This window comes from Fringilla coelebs (genome assembly GCF_963513975.1).
Source record: "Fringilla coelebs genome assembly, chromosome: 28".
In the NCBI taxonomy this organism is placed as follows: Eukaryota; Metazoa; Chordata; class Aves; order Passeriformes; family Fringillidae; genus Fringilla; species Fringilla coelebs.
The window spans coordinates 6,829,629-6,857,008 of NC_140054.1; the positions used below are offsets into that span (position 1 = coordinate 6,829,629).

At 53.8% G+C, this 27,380-nt stretch overlaps 2 protein-coding genes across 3 annotated transcripts; both read left to right on the forward strand.

The window, feature by feature from the left end:
* Positions 1-229: 229 nt before the first annotated feature.
* On the forward strand, positions 230-4,960 carry LOC311163626 (digestive cysteine proteinase 1-like; the record flags this gene model as incomplete). The annotated part of the gene is made up of 11 exons (XM_084222630.1): positions 230-251; positions 583-642; positions 868-960; positions 1,037-1,209; positions 1,912-2,155; positions 2,230-2,422; positions 2,516-2,709; positions 3,254-3,345; positions 3,428-3,589; positions 4,164-4,353; positions 4,674-4,960. 11 exons carry the CDS (start codon positions 230-232, stop codon positions 4,859-4,861), a joined length of 1,611 nt encoding a protein of 536 aa, XP_084078756.1. The 3' UTR covers positions 4,862-4,960.
* A 5,923-nt stretch (positions 4,961-10,883) lies between these two features.
* Positions 10,884-24,674, forward strand: FAM76A (family with sequence similarity 76 member A). Of its 2 annotated transcripts, XM_084222668.1 has the most exons (10): positions 10,884-10,975; positions 12,061-12,125; positions 12,920-12,974; positions 13,532-13,684; positions 14,561-14,718; positions 15,119-15,205; positions 15,998-16,129; positions 20,806-20,941; positions 21,397-21,498; positions 22,826-24,674. In XM_084222668.1, the coding sequence occupies exons 1-10, from the start codon at positions 10,895-10,897 to the stop codon at positions 22,910-22,912; spliced, it is 1,056 nt and encodes a 351-aa protein (XP_084078794.1). In that variant the 5' UTR covers positions 10,884-10,894; the 3' UTR covers positions 22,913-24,674. The 2 variants fall into 2 exon arrangements, with proteins under 2 accessions (XP_084078794.1, XP_084078795.1); XM_084222669.1 differs by lacking the exon at positions 15,998-16,129.
* The last annotated feature ends 2,706 nt before the right edge of the window (positions 24,675-27,380 follow it).

A 27,380-nucleotide genomic window follows, 5' to 3' on the forward strand; every position in this document is an offset into this window, starting at 1 on the left:
CGCCTACCCAGTGTCGGGGGGCAGGGCTGCTCCCGGCCCTCCCGGGTCTGGGTCCGGGCAGGTGCTGCCGCTCGCTCCCGGCGAGGAGGAAGATGCTGAGGGAGGGAAGGGCTCGTTCCCAGCAGTTGTGTTGGCGTGGGGTTGCGCAAGCTGGGAGCCCGGGGGGAGGCTGGGGAGGTCACTGGAAGATGCCAGGCAGAACTGGTAAGGTCCCTGGCACCCCTCCACCATGCCCTGTGTGTGGGGACAACGTGGCTGGGTCCCGCCTTGGAAATATTCTAGGCCAGGGCCACCAGTGCTGGGGGTGATACTGGGGCATCACCCCAAGAGTCACCCAGAAACTGGGGTTCCCTGGGAGTGCAACAGCGCAGGGCTTGCCGCGGTGTCACGGCAGGTTGTGGCAGGGTGTCAGTGCCTCAGTGTCCCTTGGATGTGCCTTTGGATGAGCTCGGGAAGCTATTTTGGCAAAGGAGGGAAGCCCCAGGCTGCAGGGAAGGGGGGCACTGGCTTGGCAGCCTCCCATCCCCATCTCAGCTGGGGGGACACACACAGCCCCCTCACCCTGCCCTCCCTGCCTTTCAGGACAGGACTATGGGCTCTCCCGCCCACCCCCCCAGTTCGGCTCCATCTACCATGTCCGAGGTAAGGGCACCCCCAGCCCTGGGCAGGGCAGCAGAGGATGTTCAGCACGGGTCAGAGCAGGCTGTCCCAGTGCCAAACTGGGGCACGCTCCCACAGCCGGGTGCTCTTCCTGACCCATCACCCATGGGGCTCTGTCTTGGTCAGCTGTGGGTCTGCAGGCGCTGGGGGGCTCAGGGAGGGATGTTGGGGTGCTGAGGCTTTGGGGCTGAGCTGTGTCCTGTGCAGGGGTCATTAAGCTGCCCTACGCCGAGATTGAGGAGCCCTTTGAAGCCTGGTACAACCTGACGGGGAACAAGAGCCGGATCCAGTACTACGGAGGTAAGAGGGGGCACCCAGCTGCGCCCACCCTGCGCCAGCAGGACTCTGTGCCTCAGTTTCCCCTTCCCTGGCACAGGGCAGGTGATAACCTACCAGCTGGCAGCGGTGAAGCCCTATGGGATGAGGTACAAGATCACGCCAGAGACTACCGAGAAGGAGGTGAACACCAGGAAGTGCTTCCAGCTGCCCGGCTCCAAAGAGGACGTGGTCACTGCTCAGAGCGTCTTCCCCAGCATGAAGGGCTTTAAGGTGGGAAACCTCAGAGCTGAGACAGGCCCTGCCTCCCAAAGCATCTCCAGGCTGAGGGAGGGGGTGCTGGGAGACGCTCCTCTCTGTCCGAGGGCTGCAGGCTGCTGGCACCGGCCAGGACATGTCCCCACACCCCAGGGTGCAGGGAGGGTCACTTCCCCACCCGGATCGGGGCCGGACTCCTGGCTCCTTTCCCAACTCCAGCAGCCGTGTTGGGACGTGTCACATCCCACACAAACGCTGGCATTTCAGCATGGTTTGGGCAAGCCTCTGCATGGCAACTCAGCTCCTTCTGGCCCCAGCCTGCGTCAGGGCTGGGCACAGCATGTGAGCAGTGGGGACAGCAGGTTGTCACTGAGCTGGACACATGCCTGCAGGGCGAGAGCTTGGAAACACACAGGAAAAACCTGAAATCTTTTCAGGTTTTTGGAGAAATGGTGCAGCCAGACTCCCTGCTATGGGTGCACAGATTGCTGTGCACAATGGAATGTCCCCAGGGCACCACTGAGCCAGACAGGGGGTTCTGCCCTGTGTTGCACCCCATATCCTTGCCCCAATTTCCATCACACGCATGGCTGTGGGCTAATGGCCCTGGAGCCACTGGATCCAGCCAGAGAGCACTGGGCTGTGCAAAGGGGCTGGCCAGGTAGCAGGTGGCCTGGGGAGGTTGGGGTCCCCTCCCTGAGGCCCTGTCCCCCCCAGTTCCTGCGGGAGGAGTACTACGAGGGCCGGTACTGCGCCGTGTGGCAGAACGTCACCCGCTGGGCGCAGAAGAAGAACGTCTACACCCTGTGGGTGACCAACTCCAGCTGTGGGGTGGCCCCCGTGCACTATGAGATGCGGGGGTACAACAGCCTGCTGGGCTCCCACTACGACAAGTATGAAATCGCCTACACGGACTTCGACAACAGCTACCCTCCCTCCGTCTTCGACCTCCCCGTCAATGGTGAGCCAGGGAGGGACCCCCATCCTGTCTGTGGGGCTCGGGCTGACAGGGTCCTTCCTCTCTTTGGTCCCCAGAGACCAAGTGTGGGGTGCTGCCGGGGAATGTGGCGGAGCACCGCGTGCTGGCAAACCCCATGGAGGACCTGGTGGGCCAGCACCAGCCCTGGGCACACCGGGTTTTCCACGAGTACCGCCGGCAGATGGGGCGGCGCTACGGCTCCGCGCGGGAGCTGGAGCACAGGCAGAGCATCTTCGTGCACAACATGAGGTACAGCTGGGGGGACGAGGACCCTCTGGGGGTGCTGTCACACCGAGGGGGCAGCGGCAGGGCCAGCTGGCGCTGTCTCCACCGCGGTGGCAGGTTTGTGCACTCGCGGAACCGCGCCGCGCTCTCCTACTCGCTGTCCCTGAACCACCTGGCCGACCGCACGCCGCAGGAGCTGGCAGCCCTGCGGGGCCGCCGCCGCAGCGGGACCCCCAACCACGGGCTGCCCTTCCCCACGGAGCTCTACGCCGGCATCATCCTGCCCGAGAGCCTGGACTGGCGCATGTACGGTACGCGTGGGGTCAGGGGGACAGCAGGGTGCTTCGGCAGCAAGTGCTCCTCACCCAGACCTGCACTCAGTCCCACAGAGCTCCCCTGCTCCCCATCACTAGGCTGAGGAGCCCGTGGGACTGTGCTGTCACTTGGGGGCACATCTGTGAGGTTGGTGAGGCACTGGAACAGGCCGTACAGAGAACCCAGGGCTGTCCAAGGCCAGACTGGGCAGGGCTTGGAGCAACCTGGGACAGTGCCTTTGACTAAAGGCAGCTGGGTCAGCACTTGGCCCTGAATTCACTCTGGTGCCCCAGGGACAGATGTGCCATCTGAAGCAAAACCTGGCTTCACCCGTGTCCCCATCAGCTGGGAGTGACACCCCCAGAGCTTGACCCTAGCCAAGGGGTCCCAGGTTTGCTAGTGCATTTGCTCACTTCTCAGTTAGCACCGAGATCTAGCTGTGCTGCCTCTGAACCTCAACTCCTGCCTCAGTTTCCCTTCCACCTGCCTCCATCCCTGGGTGTCAACCCAGTTTCTCCTGCCCTGCCCTGTTGTCCCCAGGCGCTGTCACCCCTGTGAAGGATCAGGCTGTCTGTGGGTCGTGCTGGAGCTTTGCTACAACGGGAGCCATGGAAGGTGCCCTCTTCCTCAAGGTGGGAGCAGGGCTGTGCCCCACGGTGCGGATGGGAGCCTGCAGGGGGCCTGTCCCCATCCCTGGGCTGTGTCCCCCTGCAGACCGGCGTGCTGACCCCCCTGTCCCAGCAAGTCCTCATTGACTGCTCCTGGGGCTTTGGGAACTACGCCTGCGACGGGGGCGAGGAGTGGCGAGCGTACGAGTGGATCAAAAAGCACGGGGGCATTGCCAGCACCGAGTCCTATGGTACCTACAAGGGGCAGGTGAGGGGGCCCTTGTCCCTGGTGGCCTTCCCAACATCTTGGGGCTTTTAAGCCATGGTGGGGCTGACCTTGATGTGTCAGAGGCACTAAGAGGCTCTTGAGATGAGGATGTCACCTTGTCCCCAAGGCACCAGGCTTCTGTGGTTCACAGTACTGTCAAAGCCAAGCCCCAGGGCTCATCCAGGCTGTTTTGTCACCGTGTTCCTCAGTTTCTCTTCTTGCAAAACAGGGACAAGGCTCCTCCATCTGTGCGTGGTGCCATGAGTCACTCCATGCCCCGGGGTACCCAGGGACAGAGCAAAGCTGCCTGGGGATGGGGATGTGGCAGCAAGATGCAGGCAACAGCCCTCCAGGGCTTTGTGTGCAGAGCCAGCTCCCCGCCTTCTGTCCTTGAGCTACTGGGAACACATCCCCAGCACCCTGGGCTTGGGAGGACAGTGGGGTCAGAGCCAGGATGCTCCCACAGCCCAAATTCCAGATCAGCGCCTGCATCCACAGGGTCAGGCAGGAAGGCAGGGTCCCAGCGAGGGATCCTGGGGGTGCTGATGACAGTGTGTGTCCCCTGGCTCTGCAGAATGGCTTGTGCCACTACAACCAGTCTGAGATGCTGGCCAAGATCACGGGTTACGTCAACGTCACCTCGGGCAATGTCACAGCAGTCAAAGCTGCCATCTACAAGCACGGCCCCGTGGCCGTCAGCATCGACGCCTCGCACAAATCCTTCTCCTTCTACTCCAACGGCATCTACTACGAGCCCAAGTGCGGTGAGACAAGCAGCACTCAGGGCATGGCAGTCCTGGGTGCCCAGGGAGATGCCAGAGCACCTGGGAACCAGCTTTTTGGTCAAGGGAGGGGTGGAGGGGATGAGCCCTGAAGCCCTCTGCAGCACTGGGGGTAGCCCTGGGAGCAGGGATGCTGTCTGGACTGAGATGTCCTCTGGACAGGGATCTTCTCCAGGCAGGGATGGTCTCCAGAAAGGACTGGTCTCTGTAAAGGGAGTCTCTCTGGACAAGGATGGTCCCCAGAGAGATATTCCCCAGACAGGGTGCTCTTCAATGAGCCCCTCGCCTGTCCTTCCCTGCAGACAACACGCCGGGGTCGCTGGACCACGCTGTGCTGGCTGTGGGCTACGGGGTCCTGCAGGGAGAGACTTACTGGCTCATCAAGAACTCCTGGTCCACATACTGGGGCAACGACGGCTACATCCTCATGGCCATGAAGGACAACAACTGTGGGGTGGCCACCGAGGCCACCTACCCCATCCTGGCCTGAGCCACCCTGGCTCTGCAGGGAGAGCCCTGGGCGGCATTCTCAGCACTCAGCCCTGGACCAGGCCCTTCAGTGGAACCATCAGGAAGCTGGGACACAATGGGACAGCCCTGTTCAGTGCTGGACGCAGGGCAGGATGGGGACTCAGCACTGGGCTTGCCAATAAAGACACTGGAAAAATACTGGATGGCTTCTACGGGAGGGATTCGATTGCTGCCCACACAGCTGTGCCCCCTGTGCCCCAGGGACACATCCTGTACAGATCCCTGTCCCCAGCCTGGTTTTCCTGGTCCTGTGGGACCCTAGGGGCCTCCTGGGGAGGGGACAATCCCACCTGGTAGAGCCAGCTGGCTCTCACAGCCAGTCCCAGACACCCGGGGCAAGGGGAGCGGCTCTTCCAGCTCTGAGGTGGAGCACAAACAACCCCAGGGATTTCTGCTGAGATGAGAAATTCCTGGCGTGGGGTGTTGGGGAGGGGGAAGCCTCCACCCTGTGTCCCACTGCCAGAGGGCCTGCTGTGGCTGTGGGGGGAATCTTTGTCACCAGGGTGTTTGCCAGTGCCACCAGCCAGGCCCCTTCACTCCTGGGGCTGCTCCCCTTGGCACCGTGGCTGTGGTTCAGCTGGGCTCTCATTTTGGGCTCAAGCCATCCTGGAGAGCAGGATCAGAGCGCAGGGATACTAAAACAGGGTGGGAAGTTCTCCCTGCCCTGATCCTGGTAGTCTCCCACCTTTTTGTGTGGGGTGCACAGGAGGTCTTGGGGTGCTCCTGAGCTGGTCACACCCCAGAGCTGTCATGCTTCTTCCATCTTTTCTTGCTCCAGAGCTCCACCCCAAAACCTCACAGCCATGGAGAAGCCTCACCACGAGCCAAGGGTCTGGTGCTGTTCCTGGGGTGCCCAGGCCACAGGTCAGCACAGTTCTGAGGGTTCGTTGTGGGGGTTCTGGTGCCATTGTGGTGATGTCCACCCTGGAGCTGGGTGGGCAGCTGCAGTGGGCAGCCCAGGGCTCCCAGTGAGAGCTGCTGGCACTTCCAGGCTCTGCTTCCCGATTCAAGAGCCCAGGTAGGAGCAGCCAGCTGGGAAGGGAACCTAGAAGAAGGGAATGTCACCCCTGACTTGTAGCTGCATCTGCATAGGCTCTACCTCCCCCCAAATGGGGTTTTGATAGTTGAGAAGGGGCATCCCCCACAGCTACACCCCAATTTTGTACATCAAACCACGGGCAGCACCCAGGGAGCTGCACTTCCCTCCAGGTGACACAACTGCTCTCCTCACTGGTGGCAGGTCATCATATTCCCTTGTTTTCTTTCACTTGTTCACCTGCTTATTTGACAATTTGCTGATTGTTGAAGGGGTCTTTAATCATTCCCAGCAGGGAGGCTGGCTGGAATTCATGTCTGGGAGAGGAATGATCACGGCACAGGAATAATGTGGTTTATTCCGTGGGAGTCCAGGTCTCCAGATCTTTGATTCTCTTGACTGCAGTCAATAAAACATGCTTTGACTTTCAGGGAACCGTGACTTTCAGGCTGCCTTTGGATAGTAGATGTCCTGAATTTGCTGCTGAACACAGAGGTGCCTTCGAGAGCTGCAAGTTTTGTATCCCCAGGAAGCATTTACTGAAATTCTGCATTCATGGCATTAGGCACATTGCAGTCCTGAGCGTGGGTAGTTCAGATGGCTGGGAACTTAAAAAACTATCTATTTATTATATTTGAAAGAGGAAAAAAATAAGAAAGGACATACCTGAAGGGAGGTTTGCTGTTTGCAGAGCCAGATGTAGGTTCTGGCTCCCAGCCCAGCTGAGCTGTGACCTCCAGACTTCCCTGGACACCCAAAGCTCAGAGCGGCTCCAAGTTTTGCAGAGCACAGCAAAGCACAGGCACTCTGAACCCTGCTATTTATTGGAAGCAAAGCTGGCCTGAAGCTCTGCCTTTAAGGTTTCCTTTGGGAGAGGCACCTTGCAGGAAACTCCCCAAATTTGATACATTGGTGGGGAAATACTAACCGAGGTTGGTGTTTAATGGAGTGAGCAGTGTTCAGAGTGGGAGCTGAGAGGATTTAGGACCCACCTTCCACATCCCACCTTGAGAACCCCATCTCCTCCTCAGTCTGTGGGGTGGTGAGATAAGCTGACACAGGGATGATCCTTTCTCCTCCTGCCCTGCATCAGCTCAGCCCTGGGATGGGGATGGCAACCTTGGGGTGATCTTAGCTCCATGCTGGGCTCTAACCCACCCACCCGAGGCCAGGCAGGACGTGGGGAGTGAGGCAAGACAGAGGTCACCACCACAAGCAGCTCCTGGGAGGAACTCTATTTCCAGTGAAACAGCTCCTCTGTGAGCGAGAGCATCCAGATCGGTGGGATCAATCTGTCCACACATCCAGAAACTCAGGGTGGGCCGAGTTTGCCAAGCTGAATTATTCTCCAAGGAAGGGCGGCTGGGATTTCATCTGGGTTTGGTTTCTCGCCCTGCCCTCGGCTGTCCTGGATACGGCATTTCCCTCCGGAGGCAGCTGCAGACCTCTGTGCAGCAATGCCAGGTGGCCAGAAAATGTGCTCCAGCCCAAAATCTGGCTGCCTTTCCCTGCTGGATGAATTATCTGTGAAAACCTCTCACGGCTTGCACAAAACAAGGTAATTATTCAGCAGGCGGGGGATACGCAGAGCCAGAGTATGAAATTATTATCTGTTAGTGATTTACAGAGAGCCACAGACGGTGTCAAGGAACAGCAGCTGAATCAAACTTGCTTTGGCAACCTCGTGGCTCCCAAATGCTCCAGGCGACCCAGAGGGGCTGATGGAGAGCTCACAGCCCTCCTGTGCCAGCAGAAGGGGTCCTGGGGGTCTCTGTCTGCCAGGGCAGAGCCAGGTGCTCCATAACGGGGAAGGACGTGCTTTACATAAAACCCTGACATCTCAGGATGGCAAAGACCATGACCCAGGGGGGACTTTTGCTGTCTCACACAGTAACCAGAGGTTTTTGGGGCACAAATAGAAGGTGTCCCTGCCCATGGCAGGGCATTAGGGAGAGAAAATCTTTGCAATTCCTTCTAGCCCAAACCATTCCACGGTGAAAGGGTGCATTTGATAGATCTGAGCAGCCTTCTAAACTCTGAAGGCTTGAAACTGCTTTGCTGCCAGTGTGGCTCTGCTGGAAAATCACCGAGGCAGGGGCTTTCCAAGCGTTTCTTCTCACACTTCCTTCAGTAGCAGCTTTACTAACTCTCTTCCTCAGCCAAATGCTTCTCCCTTGGCACCCGTGGCTGCTCTGGCAGGTTTGTTGTTCACATTCTCAAACCATTCCTTCTCCTTCAGCCCCAGCTATTCACCACTCCATACCCCCCCGATCTTTAGGTTTTAATTGACAGGATAAGGGGGAATGGATTCAAACTAGAAGAGGGGAGGGTTAGATTTTATGTTGGGAAAAAAATCTTCCCTGCGATGGTGGTGAGGCTCTGGCACAGGGTGCCCAGAGCAGCTGTGATTGCCTTACCCCTGCAAGCGTCCCAGGCCAGGCTGGACAGGGCTGGGAGCGCCTGGGACAGCGGGAGGTGTCCCTGCCATGGCAGGGGCGGTGGTCTTTGGGGTCCCTTCCAACTCAAACCTTTCCGGATTCCATGATTTACTGTACCAGAGCGCGGGCGGCGCTGCCCCCCTCCAGGTGCGCTGTCAAAGCCCCAAATCTGAGCGCGCCCAGTCCCGCACCTCCTCCTCCCGCAGAGCCTCCCCCGAGCAGCCCCCGAGCAGCCAGGAGGGGTTTGTTCGCCGGCACCCACAGCTCTGCCTCCTGCTTCCCACCGACGGACATTTCCCAATCACAGCCCGGAATCCAGCACAATGCAACTCGTGTCATGAAATTAAGAATTTCTCCTACACACAGCACATTTGCCCGGTGATTAAAACGAGTCCCCGAGGTAGCCAAGCGCAGCAGAATTCCGGTTCATTATGCACACCCACGCAGCCGAGCTGAAAACCCAAGACACTCCCCCAGTCCTTGGGAAAGCCTGAGCAGCTCAGATTTCAGCTTCACCACTTTCACCAGCCAGGACCGGGAATACTCTGTCATCTGGTGTAGGAAAAAAGGTAAGGACAGAAGTTTCCCAAAGATTTCAAGGTATCCCTTAAGGTCTCAGAAAGAGGGAAGGCTGTAGGAGCACAGGAACATCGAGCAAATGGAGCAGATCACACAACTGTGAGCAGTTGCTGCCTTTTGCTCATTCGATCTTGGATTTAGAATGAACTTTTAACACCAAAATGCCTTAATTCCCCCCATTTCTCAAAGCACCTGTTCTGTGTCACGTTGTACAAAACGACAGCTACTTGATGAAAATACTTGGCGCAATTATTGCATGTGTGCAGCGTATGATCTGTCCTTCCTGCAGCAGCTTGAGTCCAGCCTCATTCCCAGAATGAGACGGGGCCAAATCTCTTCCCTATTCCCACCCGGAGCTCTCCCAAGCTGCGGTGTAGGCACAGGGAGCTGCAGTTTGCTCCGACCGCGCTGCCCACGAGGGGCAGATCCAGCTGTGAACTCAGCCATGGCTGTGCCTGGTGGGTGAGCAGCTGCAGCTGCTGCAGTCACAGGAAAGAGGAAGCTGGTTCACATGAAGGTTTTCCTTTCCCCGCAGACACAACCTCCTGCCTCTCTCTCAAGCCTCCACCCACAGTATTCCCACTGCCCCTGCCCCGCTGGTGTCTCCAGCCCTCCCTGGAGTGGGTGGCTCTGCTCCTTTTCACCTCCATCTCAAGGCAGAGACGCCTTCTCCTCCTCCTCCTACTCTTCCTCCCACATTCCTCTGCTCCCTTCCTTCCTTCCGGCAGTGCTGACCCTCCTTACCCACCTCCACAGAGCAGCAGCTCCTCTCCCCAGCCCAGCCTAGGCCAGCTCCCACCCTCCTCCTCAGCCATGGATCTCCCTTTCACCTGGTTCTGCTTTCCGCTTCCCCCTGCCCTCAGCTCTTTCCTTGACCCAGCTCGGCTCAGCTCACCCAGCCCTGCTTAGCCCAGCTCGGCTCAGCCCCTTCTACCAGCACTGGCCAGGCTCGGTTCAGCCCCATCGACCCTGGCCTAGCCCAGCTCAGCCCAGCACAGCTTCTTTTCCCAGCCTTGGCCCACTTCAGCCCTGTCCAGCCCAGGTTCCTTGTCCACGTCCATCCCAGGCTCTCCGGCCCGGTCCATGTCCAGCCCTGTCCATCCCAGACTGTCCGGAACGGTCCATGTCCAGCCCTGTCCATCCCAGGCTCTCCGGCCCGGTCCATGTCCGGTCCATGTCCAGCCCTGTCCATCCCAGGCTCTCTGGCCCGGTCCGGTCCGGTCCATGTCCAGCCCTGTCCATCCCAGGCTCTCTGGCCCGGTCCGGCCCGGTCCATGTCCAGCCCTGTCCATCCCAGGCTGTCCGGCCCGGTCCATGTCCGGTCCATGTCCAGCCCTGTCCATCCCAGGCCCTGTCCGGCCCGGTCCATGTCCGGTCCATGTCCAGCCCTGTCCATCCCAGGCTCTCCGGCCCGGTCCATGTCCGGTCCATGTCCAGCCCTGTCCATCCCAGGCCCTGTCCGGCCCGGTCCATGTCCGGTCCATGTCCAGCCCTGTCCATCCCAGGCTCTCTGGCCCAGTCCATGTCCGGTCCATGTCCAGCCCTGTCCATCCCAGGCTCTCTGGCCCGGTCCATGTCCGGTCCATGTCCAGCCCTGTCCATCCCAGGCTCCCCGGCCCCGTCCGGCCCCGCCTCCCCGGCCCCGCCGGTGCCCCGCCCCTTCTCCAGTCCCCGCCCCCTTCTCCACTCGCGATCTCGCGCGACCTCCCCCGCGCGCCGCGTCACGCGGGGCCGAGAGGCTGCGTCACGGCGCTCCCCGTGACGTTAACGCTTCCCCGGCGCGCCCCGCCCCGCGACTGTGAGTGACGGCACGCTAACCAATGAAAAGCGGCTGAGGCGTGAATGATGCGGCGCGCGGCCAATGGGTGGCGGGAGGGGGCGGTGCCGCGCGGGCCGGGCGGGAGGGCGGGCGGGCCGCGCCTGTCAGCGGGGCGGCGGGATGGCGGCGCTGTACGCCTGCACCAAGTGCCACCAGCGCTTCCCCTTCGAGGCGCTCAGCCAGGGCCAGCAGCTCTGCAAGGTCCAGAAGAGGAGCTGGGGGCGGGCTGTGAGGGGGCTGTGCGGGGAGGTCTGCGAGGGAGCTTATGGGGGCTAATGTGGGAGGAGGCTGATAGGAGAGGAGTCTGAGGGGCGCTCTGAGGGAGATGGGGGGTGATCTGTGAGGAGATCTGTGGGGTGTGGTCTGTGAGAGGTTTTGGGGGGTCTGAGGGGTAAAGGGCCTCCTGGAGCATTGTTTGTGAGGGAGAGCAAGTAAGGGAGTGTTTTTAAGGGGTCTGGAGGCTCTTAGAGAAACTGAGGATAACTGGAGAGCTGTTTGTGGGGAGATTCTGGGAGTATTTATGAAGAGTGGGGCCTTGAGGTGTCTGTTTGGGGTCTGTGTGTGAGCAGTGGGAGGGTGTGGATGAGGCCCGGGAGCTTTGGGGAGGTTTTGAGGGACTGGAGCATGGGGCAAAAACCCAGGGGCTGTTAGGGGGACGTGCTGAAGGGCTCTTTAGGGGAGCTGATTGTCAGGGGGACCTGGGGGCACCGAAGGCGCTTTGGAGGTGCTGGAGTGCGAGTCACGGGGTTGTTGTGAGGAATAGAGGGGAGGTGGGAGCTGTTCCTGAGCAAAGGCCTGGGAGGATCTGGGGACCTCTCTAGGAGGTCTGATGGTGTCCTGAAAGAGTAAGGTGGGTTTTGGAGACAGCCCGACGGGGTGTGGAAGAACAAGATCGGGGTGGAATAGAGAACATGGGGCAGGAACTGGAGTAGCGTGGGATCACTGAGGCTGGGACAAGGCAGGTGAACGTAAGGGAATCTGGGGAAGCTGGGATGAGAGTAGAGCATGGCCAGATGTACAGGGGACTGGTGAATACCTGAGGCAGAGCTGTGTTCCTGCCCTGGGAGCTGGGCTGCCCCGTGACCCTGCTCTGTGGGTGTGAGGCACAGTGAGCCCTGGCTCACCTGTGACACATGGCATTCCCAGCACCCTTCCTCTTCTCTCAGCATGACTGTACAGGGAAAGAACGTTTGCAAGTGTGTGGATGTGGTGGGAGTGGAGGGCAGCAGGAGATCTGGGGTTTGGGGAGCAGCACTGGACCTCATGAAACACCTTTGTTGTTGCAGGAGTGCCGGATTGCTCATCCCATTGTTAAATGCACTTACTGCAGGACTGAATTCCAGCAGGAAAGGTAAATGCTTGCTGAGCTGGGGAGATCCAGGTTTCACACCTTGGGTCACACCATGGAGCTGTAATGCTTCCACACCTTCGGTGACTGAGCCTTAACCTCTAGATTGTTGCTGTGGAGGACTTGGGAGACCTTTGGCCACCTCCAAAGATCTGCTGGGCGAATTGGAGTGTCTGTAGTGCACTTGGATTACACTTTTTGCTTGGATTTATTTTCCAGTCTGAGCTCAGATGCATCTTCCCATGAGTTTTCCTCTCGCCTGATGTCTGATATCCAGCATTTATTTCCTGCTCTGTGTCCTTTAGCTGGGCTCATGTCTTTTTGCATTTTGACAAGTTGTGTAGCTGTCAGAGGGAGGATTGGTAAACCCAGGGCTGTGTGTGGCCGTTGTGTGAGGTGTTCCTTCCTGTGTTTGTTGGACAAATATACCTCTGCCCTCTCCTGCCATGACCTCCAGAGTGGAGCCTTCCCTGATGCTGAATCACTCATGCTGCCAATTAGTCAGTGATCAAACCCTGTGTTTGTATGGACAAAAACTGGGTGTCATCTGGGGATGTCTTAATTAAAAGACACCTCCTAGTAATTTTTGGCGATTTATCCTCAGCCAGATGAGGATAGGAAAAGGATTTTGGTGTCTGAGTCGCTAGAGAGGTTGAATCCAGCCTCACCACCAGAGACAGAGCCAAGGGGAGGCTGGGAGCCTAAGCAGGGATCCTGGGATCTGAGCCAGGCTTTCTAGACACAGAGGTTTAATTTCTGTTGAAATGGTTAATAGAATGATCTGTCCTTCTTCACAGCAAAACCAACACGATATGCAAGAAGTGCGCTCAGAACGTGAAGCTCTATGGCACAGTAAGTGAGGGGGGCTCAGCCTCCCCAGCCTCTCTTCCTTTTATCTCTCTTGTCCTTATCCTGCTGAAATCTCAGAACAGTTTATGGACTGGCTCAGCTGTAAGAGCATGACTGGTCAATAATATGGGTCACTCAAGCATAAAGCTGTGACTTTTTCTATTTTCTTAGCACAAAAAGAGCTTTGCGTCGTTTGAGGCCAGGAAATTATCTGTTTGATACCCAGTAGAAACAAGATTGTGCTTCAACAGACTGAGATTGCTGCAGGAAGCAATGATAAGTCTTTATTTCCTGCTTGTCTGAAACTGAAATAGAGATTTTGATTGGTTCTATTTTGTTGTTTTTTCTAAAGATTTCACAGCACTTGATAAATGGTCTGAGTGCCATGGCTAAATACACTTAGCTGGAGACCAGGGATCCAAATGGAGTTTTGTCTCTTGGATCAGCATTATACTCTGTGTAGAATAAGGAAATAAAAGTTTGAAATTATGGGGAGAATGGGAATGAGCAGTGTACTATTGTAGTTAGAAGGCTGTAGCAGTTGTTCTTATTTTTTAAAGCCAAAACCCTGCCAGTACTGCAACATCATAGCAGCGTTTATTGGAAACAAGTGCCAGCGTTGCACCAACTCAGAGAAGAAGTATGGCCCTCCTCACTCGTGTGAGCAGTGCAAGCAGCAGTGTGCATTCGACCGGAAGGATGACAGGAAGAAGGTCAGTATTTCTGTTAAAGAAGGCAGGAAAGGTAAAAGGGCTGTTCACAGTGGTCCTCTGTCCATCTTCTTTACATCTTCTGCAGCATTTCTGACAGGACAAGGAGGAAAGGCTTCCTGCTGCCAGATGGAATACTGGGAAGACATTCCTCCCATGAGGGTGGGGAGGCCCTGGCACAGGGTATCCAGAGAAGCTGTGGGTGCCCCCTCCCTGGACGTGTCCAAGGCTAGGCTCGAGTGGGAGGTGTCCCTGCCCATGACAGGGGGTGGGACTGGGTGGGGTTTAAGGTCGCTTTCAACTCAAAACATTCCATGATCCACGTCTCTTGGTTATGAAGTGTTTTCTAGAGTTGAGCTTTGCTCTGGTTTAGAGCTGTTTAATCTTTGAACCCCTGTGTTCCTCTGCCAGATCTTCTAAGAAAGACCTCTTGAATTTGGCTCAAGGCCTGGCAGGGGAGCAGAGAACTCTGAATGAAGTGTGAGGTTGCTATTTGGGGAGAGGGATGGGGAGTGATAGTTGTTCCGTGGCCTGAGGAGCTACAAGTGTCGTACCTCCACCAGGAAACCCCTTCCATGGCTTCTGTACACCCTTTGCTCAAACACCCTTAGTGCTGTGTAGGAGGTGTGTCTTCTCGAGGCATACTGTAAACATGTGTTGTTTGGAATGCTGCAGCCATAATCGGGGCCCTGCTGAGCCTCCTGGAGCAGACACCCCTGCTGTTTTGGTCTCCAGTGACTGCCTGTCCATTCAGAGGATTCTTTTTGAGTCTCTGCTTATTCATATGTAACCCTAAGCTTAAAAGTGTTTCTTGTCTTTTCTGTATTTGCTTTGTGGGCACGAAAAAAGACCAAAACTTCTTTCTGTCTCCCCTTCCAGGTGGATGGAAAGCTGCTGTGCTGGTTGTGCACCCTGTCCTATAAACGAGTCCTGCAGAAGACCAAAGAGCAGTGCAAACACCTGAGCAGTTCCTCCCGAGGCAGCCTGCAGGAGAAGGAGCAGTTCAGTAGGCTCAGCAGTGGCAGCCACTATAACAGGTAACCTTGGGAGAGGTTTGGACAGGGTCTGAGTTCAGGACAGTCTGGCTAAGTCACGCTTTGCTTGTTTGCATACCTCACTGTGCTGGTTCAGCCTTGTGCTTCTTAGTGATACAACTTACTGAACTTGTACACTATGAAAGCAAAGTTGCATTTGTAAAATTTAATGATTAAAATGCAGGTTTTAAGCAGGAGTTTTTCACCTACATGCTGCTCTGACTCATTGTTTTCTGTTTATTTTTAGTCTACAGCTACTCTTCAAGGAATAATTTTTTTTATCGTTATAGCACTGGGAAATACTGTTTTAATAGGATCAAAGTGGGTGGGAATATTTATCTGCCTCTCTGTCTTAGACTGAAAGTCATTCAGGTTCTGACATGCAATTTCCTCCTTTTTCTAGCCAGAAAACCTTATCCACGTCTTCCATTCAGAACGAAATCCCAAAGAAGAAAGCCAAGTTTGATGCCATATCTGCCAATGGTGACAGGTGAGCCTGTTACATGGGGAAATGGTGGGTGGGGGGTTTGTTTATATAAGTCAGAGTTGTGTGTGAATAACAGGAAGCTCTTATGCTAGAGCAGGGGCCTTGGGCTTTGAGACCTTGAGGGGCTGCCCTAGAACCTGGCAGGCCAGTGCTACCTGGAATCTAGACATAGATTTGAAGAGGAAAAAAATACTGAGCACCTGTACCTGCTTGGATGGAGCAGGATCGAGGTGATGTTGGCTGAGCTCCCCAACAGTCAGGAAAACTGCAGCCAGACCAACTGTATCATCTCTTCTGCAGCCACAGGGAGAGAGGGGCTGGTGAGGTCCGCAGGTTTTGTGCTTTGAGGTCTGTCAGACTGATCTGCACGGAGAGCCTCAGAGGACAGGAGAACATCCAGACCCACTTCCCATGTCCCCTCCTGCTTTTGGGGCTGAGACAAGCAATCAAACAGCTTTGCTTGAACGGTTGTGGACTCCCCATCCTGGAGGTGTTCCAGGCCAGGTTGGGTCATGAAGCAACTTGGTCTAGTGGAAGGGTCCCTTCCCATGGCAAGGGGATGGAACAAGATGCTCTTTAAGATTCATTCCAGCCCAAACCATTCTATGGTCCTCTGATTCTAGGAAAGCATCAACCCCCTTCTGTTGTCACACTTGATGCTGGATCATGTTGATGCCGGCCGCCTGTGCAGCAGAATAGGAGTCACTAGCAGAAACAGGAGATTGAGATGGATTTGTGTTTTTATGGTCTTGTGCATGCATATTTTCATTCCTGCCTTTCCTCTCTGATTCTCAGCGTTCCTTCCTCTCCCGAGATGCTTTGCCCCCTTATCCAGAGGGCCCCGTCCACGTTGGCGCAGTGGGCTGCTTCCCAACAGACTCTCGGGGCCCACCATTGTCCTGTTGCTCAAGGCATTGACATCCTGAAGTGAGATCACCTATTGTTTTCTCCCCTCCCTCCCTGGGAACTGCCTCCTACATGGGAACTCTCCCTCTCAACGCATCTCTTTCTAAACAGCAGGGATTTGGGAGCATGGACCAGAGCACAGTTAGTGCCAAAGGGTTTGTTAAAGACACTGGTAATTAATTAATCACTACCTGCCTTCAGTGTCTCTGAGATCCCAGATCTCTCCTATAGATGCTGTTGACACCTTGTCACTGTAAAATGCTCCCGTGGGAAATGCCTGTCCCTGGAAGTGTTCATGGCCAGGTTGGATGGGGCTAGGACAACCTCATCTAGTGGAAGGTGACACTGCCCATGTCAGGGGCAGAGCGAGATGAGCTTTAAGGTCCTTTTGACCCAAACCATTCTGGGATTCTATGATTCTGTGAAATAGAACTTTAATAATTTTATAGGGCAGTGGCACCCACAGAGTGGTCTGAAAGACCTTTTATCATCTGAGCAGCATTTTCAGTTAAAAGCTGGAAAAGTTTAAGGGCTAATTGTGACTAAGGAGCTGTGGCTGAGTGTGGAGGGGTTATAATTCCATTGCCTTCAGTACTGGTGGAGCCAGAGGAGAGAATGGAAACAGGGCCCTGGTAGAACTGGTGCAGCCCGTCAGTACTGGTGCAGCTTTCCCTCAGAGAGGCCTCTGCTCTGGGCTGTAGGACAGCACCAGCTGTTTTTATCTCCTCATTAAATCCTGGGCTGAGATGTCACAAATTGTTGTAACAGCCCTGCTGGCCGGAAAACACCCAAAAAGCAAAATGACCTGTGCTCTGTGTTGGTCAGCTGTGTGTTTGGAAAGCAGGAGCATGTATTGCAGGAATCAAGGGCCTTCCTTTTGCTCTCATGTCAGATATTGTCAGTCTGGCTCCTGCCAAGGCTGAAGGCCTTGCCACAGGCTTTTTTTGATGAGTTCCAGTAACAAACCAAGTGTAAATTTAGCAACTGAAGAGCCTCAGCGACATGCAGCAGAAAAGGCAAGCTGCAGCTGCCTTAAATAGACAAATGGCTGCATGTCTTGAGAGGAATAGTAATGAGGGTTCCTTAAGTGTGGGTTTGGCGTGGCTGAGGGTTCTTTTATGAGAGTGAGCCCCCAAATCCCTCCCCTTTATACAACTACCAGATTGTCCTTCCCAGAGTCATGTTGTTGTCTGGGACACAGCCTGAGCATGGAGTTAAGGTCTGCTGCAGCACAAGAGTGTTTGCAGCAGCAGCAGCAGCAGCAGCAGCAGAGTCTGGAGTAAACTGATTCAACCAGCACCTCCTCCCTGCTGAGATCAGTCCCAACATCCTGTACCCTGGCTCCAGCCAAACCTCTGGTGTAGCTCTCAACTGGGCAAAATTTGGGCATGTTTGAGCTCAGTTGACTTTGGCAACACCTTCAGTCAGGGTCCAGCTTCTCTGAAATTACTGCTTCTTCTTGGATATGGTAGAAATTCCTTTACTGTGTTGTACTGAATTCCCTGTTTACATATTTCAGGGTGGTTGTTGCTCACAATGGCTATGATATGCGGACAGGGTGATTTCCAGCAGTCATTTAAAGGGTGTTGAATGGTTTGTTCTGGATGAGTTCCGGGAGGAGCAAACAGTTCTCTCGCTGCTGCACTGGGAGTAGTTTTCTCTCCCAGTGACTCGCAGCACATCTTGCAGCAGACCTGGCCTTACTAATCCTTCTGTGCTGCCAGTGCCCCCTGGTCTTGTGCTGCCCAGCACACCAGCTTTACCTCCAGCCCCTGCAGCTCTGCTGGTCCTAACTGGGGCAGTCTTGGTGTCCCCATCATCTTGTGCCAATGCTGGCAAAGTGTTTTTGTGCTGCAGACTCTGCAGATGAGCACACTGCAGTCCTTTCTCCTGTCACTGCAGACAAGGTGCTAAATTGTGCTTGTAACAGCAGGCAGTGACAGCACTGCTGGCAGGGGGAGGGCAGCGGTGCCTCAGGATGCTCAGCAGTGAAGTTCATTTGTAAAAGATTCTTATTTGCATAGGAAAGTCCTGGCATAGTTTAAAGCTCTGTGACTTGGGCTGTACTGCACTGAGTGGAGGATGTTTTTTTCATAGAATCCCATGGTTTGGGTTGGAAGGGACCTTAAAGCTCATCTCATTCTGCCCCTTTCCATAGACAGGGACCACTTCCAACATCCCAGGTTGCTCCAAGCCCCGTTCAATCTGGCCTTGGACCCTTGCAGGGATCCAGGGGCAGCTACAGCTGCTCTGGGTAAACTCTGCCAGGGCTTTACCACCCTCACAGGGAAGAATTCCTTCCCAAGGAGTCTGTCCCTCCCTTCTGGCAGTGGGAAGCCATTCCCCCTTGTCTTGGCACTTCAGGCCCTTTTCCCAAGTCCCTCTCCAGCTGTCCTGGAGCCCCTTTAGGCTCTGGAATAGGCTCTAATAGGGAATAGGGAGGCAGGTGCCTTGGGAACAGCTCAGTTTTTGTCTTCTGTCTCTGCTGAAAACAATAGGAGCTCATAATTTCCCTTTAATTAGCGGTGTGCCTTTTAGGCTGTTTAGACATGGAGAGCTCATGTCCCCCTGACCTATCCCAAGGGGCTGGATCTTGAGTTTATTTGTAGAGGAAATGGCTTCTTTTTTTTTTTTTTTTTTTTGTTAGTTGTTTTAATTCTTGATCTGTTTGTTAAAGGAAAGGACTGACTTGTGTTTGGCAGTTTTCCTTCAAATTTTGGAGTCTTGGGCTGCTTCTGTGACATGTGGTTTAAGACAGAGGAACCTGTTCCCCTCTGGTGGATGCAGGAGCCCCAGGGATGGGTGCTCTGTGCAAGGCTGGTGGCCCTCCTGTCCCTTCCTTCTCCCCACTGGGTGGCAGGGCTGGCTCTCACCTTCCTGGCTTTGCAACATGCTGGGCAGCAGCAGTTGCCAGGCAGGGAATTTTTCATGCTGGAGCTGCTCAGGGAAATGTGGACATCCCCTGGCACTCTTTATCACCCCAGGGCATGGCAGGAGGGAAGCTGCCTGGGCAAAGGAATGATGTGTCTAGGGATTGTTTTCAGCCAGAGGGAATTAGTGAGGAAGCCTTTCTTTTCCCTATGCTGTTGTTGTTGGTTTTTTTTTGAATTTATTTCTCTCCTCCCCAGCATATTTGCACTGAGTGGGAAATTAAAGCTGCTGTTAATAATGTGTTTGCACACAGAAAGGTGCTGGAGCACACACCATCATCCTGTACAGCTTCCACTTGGGAAAACTACTGGGAAAGTTTTAAAATGGAATTGTTCTGTGCTAGTGTGTGGGTATGAACCTCTCTGCCTAGCACAGAGCTGGATCCAGTATGCCCAGAGAGCTGCCACATCTTAGTGTGTACTCTGCTGTCAGCATGTTTTAGCCATGCAGGGCTCCTCTGCTCCAGGCTGTGTCCTGCAGACCCTCAGTTCTGAGTTTTCCTCTGCCAGGTTTTCTCTCCCAGTGCCTCAGGGCCATCCTCTGACTCTCAGATCTGGGGAGCTGCCTCTGCTTGGTTTCCCTCTGTAGATCCCCAGCACAGTGGGAAGCGAGCCTTTTCCCCTGCCACATCCTTACTAATGAGTCCTGTCAAAGCAGGCTTTAGTGCTTTTAATTAGAAAATGGATAATTTCCAGGTGCTAGAGGAGACCCCATGTGAAGTGAGCAGCAAGTACTCTCTGCCTTAGGGTACAGGTTGGGGACTGGAAGCTCAGAGGTAGAAACATCCTTGAGAGAGGCAGAATTTTGGGTTGAGACCATGCTTTCCCCACTCTGCTGCAACTCCCAGCTTTAAAGCTGAGTGTTGACCTACTCTGGAGGCTTTTAAAAAAAGTCAGCTTTGGGTGACCCTGACTATTTATTTTTATTTATCTGATAACAGCCAGACTTGAAGTAATCTTCTAGGTGAAGTTTTGTTGTCTTATTACTGTTAAATTTTTATACAGCAGTTTCAGGTGAAAGTGGCTGGGAGGGTGCTGCCCACTTAGTACAAGGAGATAAAAATCAGCTTTAGGGATGGAACAGAAGGCAGGGAAAAATCAGGTGGGCTCCCCTGGGCCTTGTGGCTGCAGCTTGTTATATCTTATGGTCTGCCATATTCCCATAGCACAGGACTGCATGTGCCTGCCTGGGTCACTGGTGTCTCCTAGGGAGGTTTGTGGTTTACCAGTGCAGCAGTGACTCATGCACAGATAGCTCTGCTGATGGTTGCTTAGATTTAGAGTACCTGGTGGTGTACAGGTGATATGCTCAGCTATTTCTGTCTTCCTGGAGAGTTTTTCCTACTCTGGAATAATGAAGCTTTTCCCTAAATTGCTTTATCATGGCAGAATCATATTACAAGGTCCAGTATATTTTTTACCCCTTTTCCTTGCTCAGAAAAAATTAGCTGTTTCCTTTTGGTCTGTTTGTTGAACTTGGAGGTTATTTGTTTCTCTTTCATGTCCCCTCCTTGCCAGAATGTTTGTTTACATTCAGTGGGAAGTTTTGCAGTGCATCCAAGGACTGCTTGTGAGCAAAGAGATTTCCAAAGGGACGCATAAAGTTTAATTATCTCTCTGATTGCTGTCTTCAGCTCTCTGGTTTGAAAAAGGATCATGAATGATCATGAAATTATTTCCATTCTCCTTTGAGAGCATCTGTGGGAGTTTCCCTGCCTAGTGAAGAGGAGGGTTTTGTTGAGGGCCTCTCCCTGTTCTTTGGTGCAGTTTTTCTCCGGACCTCGCCCTGGACTCCCCTGGCACCGACCACTTTGTCATCATTGCCCAGCTGAAGGAGGAAGTGGCTACTTTAAAAAAGATGCTTCACCAGAAGGATCAGATGATTTTGGAGAAGGAGAAGAAGGTACAGTCCTTGGCTTGCTTCCTCCCAGCAGACTGACATGTTCTCACAGATCACACTCTGACACAGCCTGGCTTTTTATCTTGGGGTTAACATGTCTAGCTGTTTCCAGGCTGCCTCCTTTCCAACACCAAAGAGGCCCTCTGGACCCACACAAGGGATCTCATTTCATAAAGGGTCATTTCCTGACCACTTTCTTGGAGACCTCTGTGTGTGGGCAAGACTGGGAATAAACATGCTGCTGCTTGGAGAAATGCAGTGCTGGCCCTTGCTGTTGCTCTGTGCTCTCAGTGACACAGTTCTGGTCTCATTGCAGTCCCTCAGCACTGCCAGCATGTCTGTCACCTCAGCCTGTCCCACTTACCTTCTGTAGAGACACTTTCCATGGCAGGGGGGTCTGTGGTGAGGGCAGTTGTTGCCTCTTCCAGCTCACTTGCTCCTTCCTGGTTTCTGCACAGATCACGGAGCTGAAAGCCGACCTGCAGTACCAGGAATCACAGATGAGGGCAAAGATGAACCAAATGGAGAAGACACACAAGGAGGTCATGGAGCAGTTACAGGTGACAGCATTGTCAGTTTAATTTGCTGACTGTGTTGTATCCAGGAGTGACTGAGGACATTCCTGAGCTGTGTCCAGGAGGGACTGAGGATACTCCTGATCAGAACACCCTGTGAGCTACTGCACACAGAGCTCTGCTAATGTTTCTCAACCCTGTCCTACAGTCTCTGTGCTGCCAGGCAAGCTTCTCCTCAGCTCTGCATTGCATCCCAACCACCATTTACGCCTACCTTGCTGCTCTCTACTCAGGCTCACACTTACTGTGTTGTAAAGTGCTGTGTTGTGTCCCTTATGGACTGGACAGGAGCCATCAGACTCATTTTACTTATTGCTAAAATCAGGTTTGAACCTGTTTCTCCAGTCTGCAGAACCTTTGTCAGCTCCCTGAGCCTCTAAATCACCTCCCTGTGTTTTGTGTGAGCAGTAACCAGAGAGAACAAAGGAACAATTGGCAGTTCTTTTCACCCTATATCTCTAGTCCGAATAAAGAAGTCCCTGAGCTGATGGAAGCAGGGAGAGCAGGATTCTTGTCGTGGCTGTGGAAACACAGCAGACTATCAGCATGAATAGCTTGAGCCACCAAAGGGATCGGGTCAAAGGGGAAGAAATCAGACACAGAAATGAACTTTGCACCGTTTAATTACTTTGGGTATATAAAGATCTAAAGCCCCAGCAATGAGAGGTAGGAGGGGATGATACAAAAGGCCTCTGTTGCCTCTGAAGAAACAGCCCCTCCTCCGTCCACACCCACTCTGGGGAAGTATCCCAGTGGAAGGCAGGCTCCAGGCCCCCAGCTGCTCTCAGAGTGCTGGTGCCTGCGAGAATCCCTTCACAGGGCACGTGGAATGTTGGGATGTGGTGTGGAGAGGGCTGGTTGTGCTGTTTCTGAAGGTAAAGGAGCATCAGATCCAGGAGCAGGTGTGGCCCAGCCACCTCCCTCTCTTGGGGCTTTCCATGTCTGTGCTCAGATCAGGCTGGGATTGCCCTGAACTCTCTGGTGTCCAGATGTTTTATTTCTGCTGGTATTGGTTGAGTCTCTGGAAATCTTTTTCAATGACTGCAGAATCAAAGTTCAGATCCTCTCAGTGTATTGTAGGTGCTTTGAACTGTTCATGTGATTAGTTTTTGAACAGTTTCATGGGTTCTATCATTTTGTCTTTGTCTTTTCCTGTGGGGCTGGGATGGGAGAGCCCTCTCTACCAGGTTAGAGGTGAGCTCAACATCTGCCCCCCTTTCCAGCTGTGTGCAGAATGTCAGCAGCTTCTGCACCAGGATCCCAAGAGCTAATGATGATCCATGCCACTAAATACCCATTTCCCCATTTGCAGGCCAAGAACAGAGAACTCCTGAAGCAAGCAGCTGCCCTGTCAAAAGGCAAAAAGCCTGAGAAGTCAGGAGCAATAACCTCCCCTTAAAGCCAAGCCCCCAGCCTGGGAGCTTTCCCCAGCACTAGCCGAGGAGTGTGGGAGGCCTGCAGGATCGCTGGAAGCCCAAACCTCTGTCTTGTGGACTCCATGGGATTCCTGGTGCGTGTTACCTTCTGATAGCATGCTTGAGTGTGGCCAGTTTCAGTCCATGGGGAGAGGTCCCAGCCTTCCTAAATCCCCCCTGAAGTACTGTTTTCTGGAAGAAATCTTTTCCTAACCAGTTGCTACCACTGCCAGCCCTTTCCATGAGCAAACAGGAACCTGCTGCATTAGTGGCTCCTTGCTGGTTCCCAGCCTGCTGCTGTGAGGGAATTGCCATGGCCAGTTGTTCTGCAGATAAAATGGGAGCTGCATGTGGTGGGAGCTGGATTTTTTTTCCCTTGAACTGTTCCCTTGAACTGTTCCTTCTTCAAAAGAGAGCTGAGAACTCACCAGCCCAACAGGTGTTCCTGGAAGGTTGTGCCACTGCTGACAACAGTTGATCCAGCTTTTTGAAGATGCTTCCAAAATGGGGGCCATGTATTTATCTTGGAAGAGTTTTGTGTTTTGGTTTGGTTTTTTCTTATTTTCTCTGTCAACTTGGCAAACCAAACTGCCTGGTTTTGTGTTTCCTTGTTTTTCTGATCAGAGCTTCTGGGTTGGGAGCCAAAGTGGAATGATACAGCCCCCAACCCACCCAGAATTCCCCCCACCCCCCTAGCGCCCTGGTTATGTGGTGACCTCTGGGATTTTGATGATTTCTGCAGCTTGGTGCGATCAAGTGTCTCTTACTCCATTTCTTTACACAGAGAGTTCAAGGCTCGGATATTCCCTCTCTTCCCCCTTTCCCTGCCCCTTCCAGATGCAGGGGCCAGGTTGGCTCCAGAAAAGCACTTACTCAGGCAGCAACCCGAGCCAGGGAGTGTTTTTTGGGACACTCCACGGATTTTTCTCACTGCTGATTCCAAACCAGCAGGATCAAAGGGCTATGAGAGTTCCCTGTACCAGGGATGTGCTGCCCCAAAACAGCACAGCTGCCACTGACCCTTACAGCCAGACCAGCCGGGCTAGGTCCCCCCAGGCACCTCTTTTGGGGTGATGGTGGTGGATAAAAAGCACTTGGAGGGGGAGCACCACACAACTCCGGGCTGGCAGGAGCTCCTCAACATCCCGACCACCAGTCAGGGAGTGGAGAAACATCTCAGGGCTTGGAGACCCCCGACAGGGGCTGGAGGTAGGTAAGAGAACTCATGCTTTTGCTGCAGGGCGGCTGCTCCGTCAGGGCTTTGATGAAGCTTTTAACTAGAGCTTGTGATTACTTCTTTCATCCTTTTGTTTCTTATTTGTTACTAAAGCTGATTTTACTCAAAGGCACTTTTTTGGGATGATGTTGGCTTCTGGCATGGAAGGAGCACATTTCATCGGACACTGCCATGGGTTTGTTTTTGGTTTTTATAAGAGACTTTTGATGTGAAAACAAGCAAAACCAGAAATTGTTACACTTTGCTTGAGTGTGGCAAAAACTCACCCAGTTTTATACTTTTAGAAAATGAAGTGCATTGGTGGGAGTTTTTTTAACTGTGGGCTTTGCTTTTTTCCTCCCCTCAACATAAATAAAAGAGGGAGAAAGGCCCTGTAAATACTGTTCAGTAGGGTTTTTAATCGTGGTAAATTGCTCCTGCCGTTGCATAGCTGATTTGTAGCACCAACATCGTTACTTTGTATGTTTGTAATGATGAGATTTTCAAGGGATGCTTTGATTTGTACAAATGACACCTGTAAAAGTGGTTTAAAAAAATCCTCATCTGTGACTGATAATTTGTTTGCTTTGAAAAGGGAAAAAAAACCAAAACAACCAAAGTACCTCTCCCTGCCTGGAGCTGATTTATCTCCTGCTCTAGGGCTGGGAGTTTGGGGAATGAGACAATATTTTCCCGTTGTTTGCTTTGCTCCTACTTTTTTTTCTATCTTTAAATCCTCCCATCAAGCCTGTTGCTAGGATCCTGGTTACTTGGTTGCATCCAGCTTCCCAGGACCCATCCGGCTGTATCTGAGGAGATGTATTCCTGATCTTGGCAAGGGGATACAACTGGCACAGACAGAGGGACCTGCTCCTTTGGCATGGAGGTTTTCCCTTTTCCCATGAGATTTCCATGAAGAAAATTTTGCTGCCTCTCATCTTTTTCCAAGGAAATCTCCAGAGATCTGGGAGTCTAAAAGGATTTTAGCTTTGGCTGTTTTCCTTATTCATATCCAGTCTCCTTGACCACATGGAGCATGCTGATCTTCGAGCAGAGCATGTAAAGAAAGGAGACACTGAAACAATATTCCATGTCTTACCTGCCCCAGGTGTTCCCTCAGAGTGTCCCTGTATGGTCTCTGCTGCTTCCCTTCCTTCTCAGAATTTGGGCCGCCCAAAATTACCAGCTGGTGAAAAAGGCAGGAGTTGTCCCCAGCCAACCTCCCTCCAAGGTAATACATCTTGAGCAATTGGCCTTCCCTTGCTGTTCAGCTTTCCTGGAGCACCAGACTTGTCCAGTCAGCAGGATGGTAACCAGGGCACTGTCAATCCCAAAATAATTACCCACTGTTGCTTGTTTTTATGTCCCTGGAGAGATTTAAAAGCCATGTGGATATGGCACTTGGGGACATGGGTTAGTGGTGGCCTTGGCCGTGCTGGGGCAATAGTTAAACTCGATGATCTTAGAATGCTTTTCTGAACAGAACACTTCCATGATTCTCTGGGGTGCTGAAGCTGTTTTGCACTGGCCAGCATGGCCTGCTCCTGGCTCCCAGCCTGGGAGGGTGGCTGCTTCCTGCAGCAGGCTGCTGTGACAGGAGGGAGATGCTGCTGACAGCCCGAGCCAGCTGCTGTATGAGCAGGAGCATCAGGAGCCCCCTGGGGACTCGTGCTTGCCAGGTGGGCTGACCTGGGGTGAGGAACAGATGGGGGATCCTGTGCTGCCCCAAAACCTAGAGCTCTGTGCCCACCCAGCTTGGCCCCTCCTAGCCCTGCTCGACATGCTGGAGTTGTCTGTGGGACAAATGTCCTCTTGGCACAGCCCTTCGTGTCTTCTGATGGGATATTTTTATATTAAATATTTGGCAGCATCTCCAGCCCATCTCTCCAGCTGGATCATTGCCTGATGCACACCCACAGCCCTGTCCCTCTAATATCCAGAGCTTTTTGGGGAGCAGAAAGGGCAGAACAGAGGCAGCCTCCCTCTCTCTGCCACCCCCGGTTTGCTTGCTCTGTGTTGCCTTTACTGATGCAAAGGAAGAGATGTGTTTTCTCCTCCAGGCTGTTGCATTCAGCCAAGGCAAACACAGAGCTCATGGCCTCAGGTGGAACTGCAGAGTCATCCTGGAATGGTTTAGGTTAGAAGAGACCTTAAAGCTCATCTTGTTCCACCCCCTGCCATGGGCAGGGACACCTTCCACTAGATCAGGTTGCTCCAAGCTCTGTCCAGCCTGGCCTTAGACACTTGCAGCCACAGCTTCTCTGGGCAGCCCCAGGGCTCTGCTTGTGCCCCTGTCCTGCAGCTCTGTGGGGTGTGACAGTGCCAAAGGAGCAGGTGACAGAGCTGGACTGGGTTGACAGAGGCTAAACCAGCACCTCTGACTCCTGGTCAGTGAGGGGCCGTGTTCCCTTGGATCAGGTACAATGAAGCCCCCAGAGTGTGCCTCTGAAATGACACAAATGGAAATACAGAAGTGGAAACCTTGAGGTTGCCAGAGGCACTCAGACTCCACAGCCTCAGTACAGAGCTGTGTTTGCAAAACACCCTAAAAATAGCCCCAGGAAGGGACAAGGACAAGGAGCAATGCCCAGGGACGTTTCTGACTGGCTGTGCCCTCCTCCGTGCAGAGGCTGGGCTGTGGGCTGTGCTGAGGGTGGCTGTTCCAGCCGGGGGCTGTGCTGATGGTGGCTGCAGTGCCAAGGAGCTCTGAGGTTCCCCTGCTGGCAGGAGCTCAGCCCGGAGCCAGAGGAGGCTGTTGCCAGGAGAATCCTGAGTTGTTTGTGCAGTGACTCCTGTTTGCTGGACTTGTCTGTGCTGGGCTATCAGGCAGCACCAGTGCTGTGTCTGGGACAGCCCATGGTTGTGAGGGTGGATTTTTATCCTTTCTTTTTACCTTTTTTTTTTCTCCTGTACCTTTGGAAAAACACCGAACCCAGTAAAAGAGTCAGAGAATCCCAGATCATTTTGGTTGGAAGAGATCTTAAAGCTCATCTCATTCTGCCCCCCTCCGATGAGCACTGTCACCATCCCAGGCTGCTCCCAGCCCTGCCCAGCCTGGCCTTGGATACTTGCAGGGATCCAGGGGCAGCCACAGCTTCTCTGGGCACCCTGTGCCAGGGCCTGCCCACCATCACAGGGAAGGATTCCTTCCCAATATCCCATCTATCCCTCCCTTCTGGCAGGAGGAAGCCATTTCCCCTTATCCTGGCACTTCAGGCCCTTTTCCCAAGTCCCTC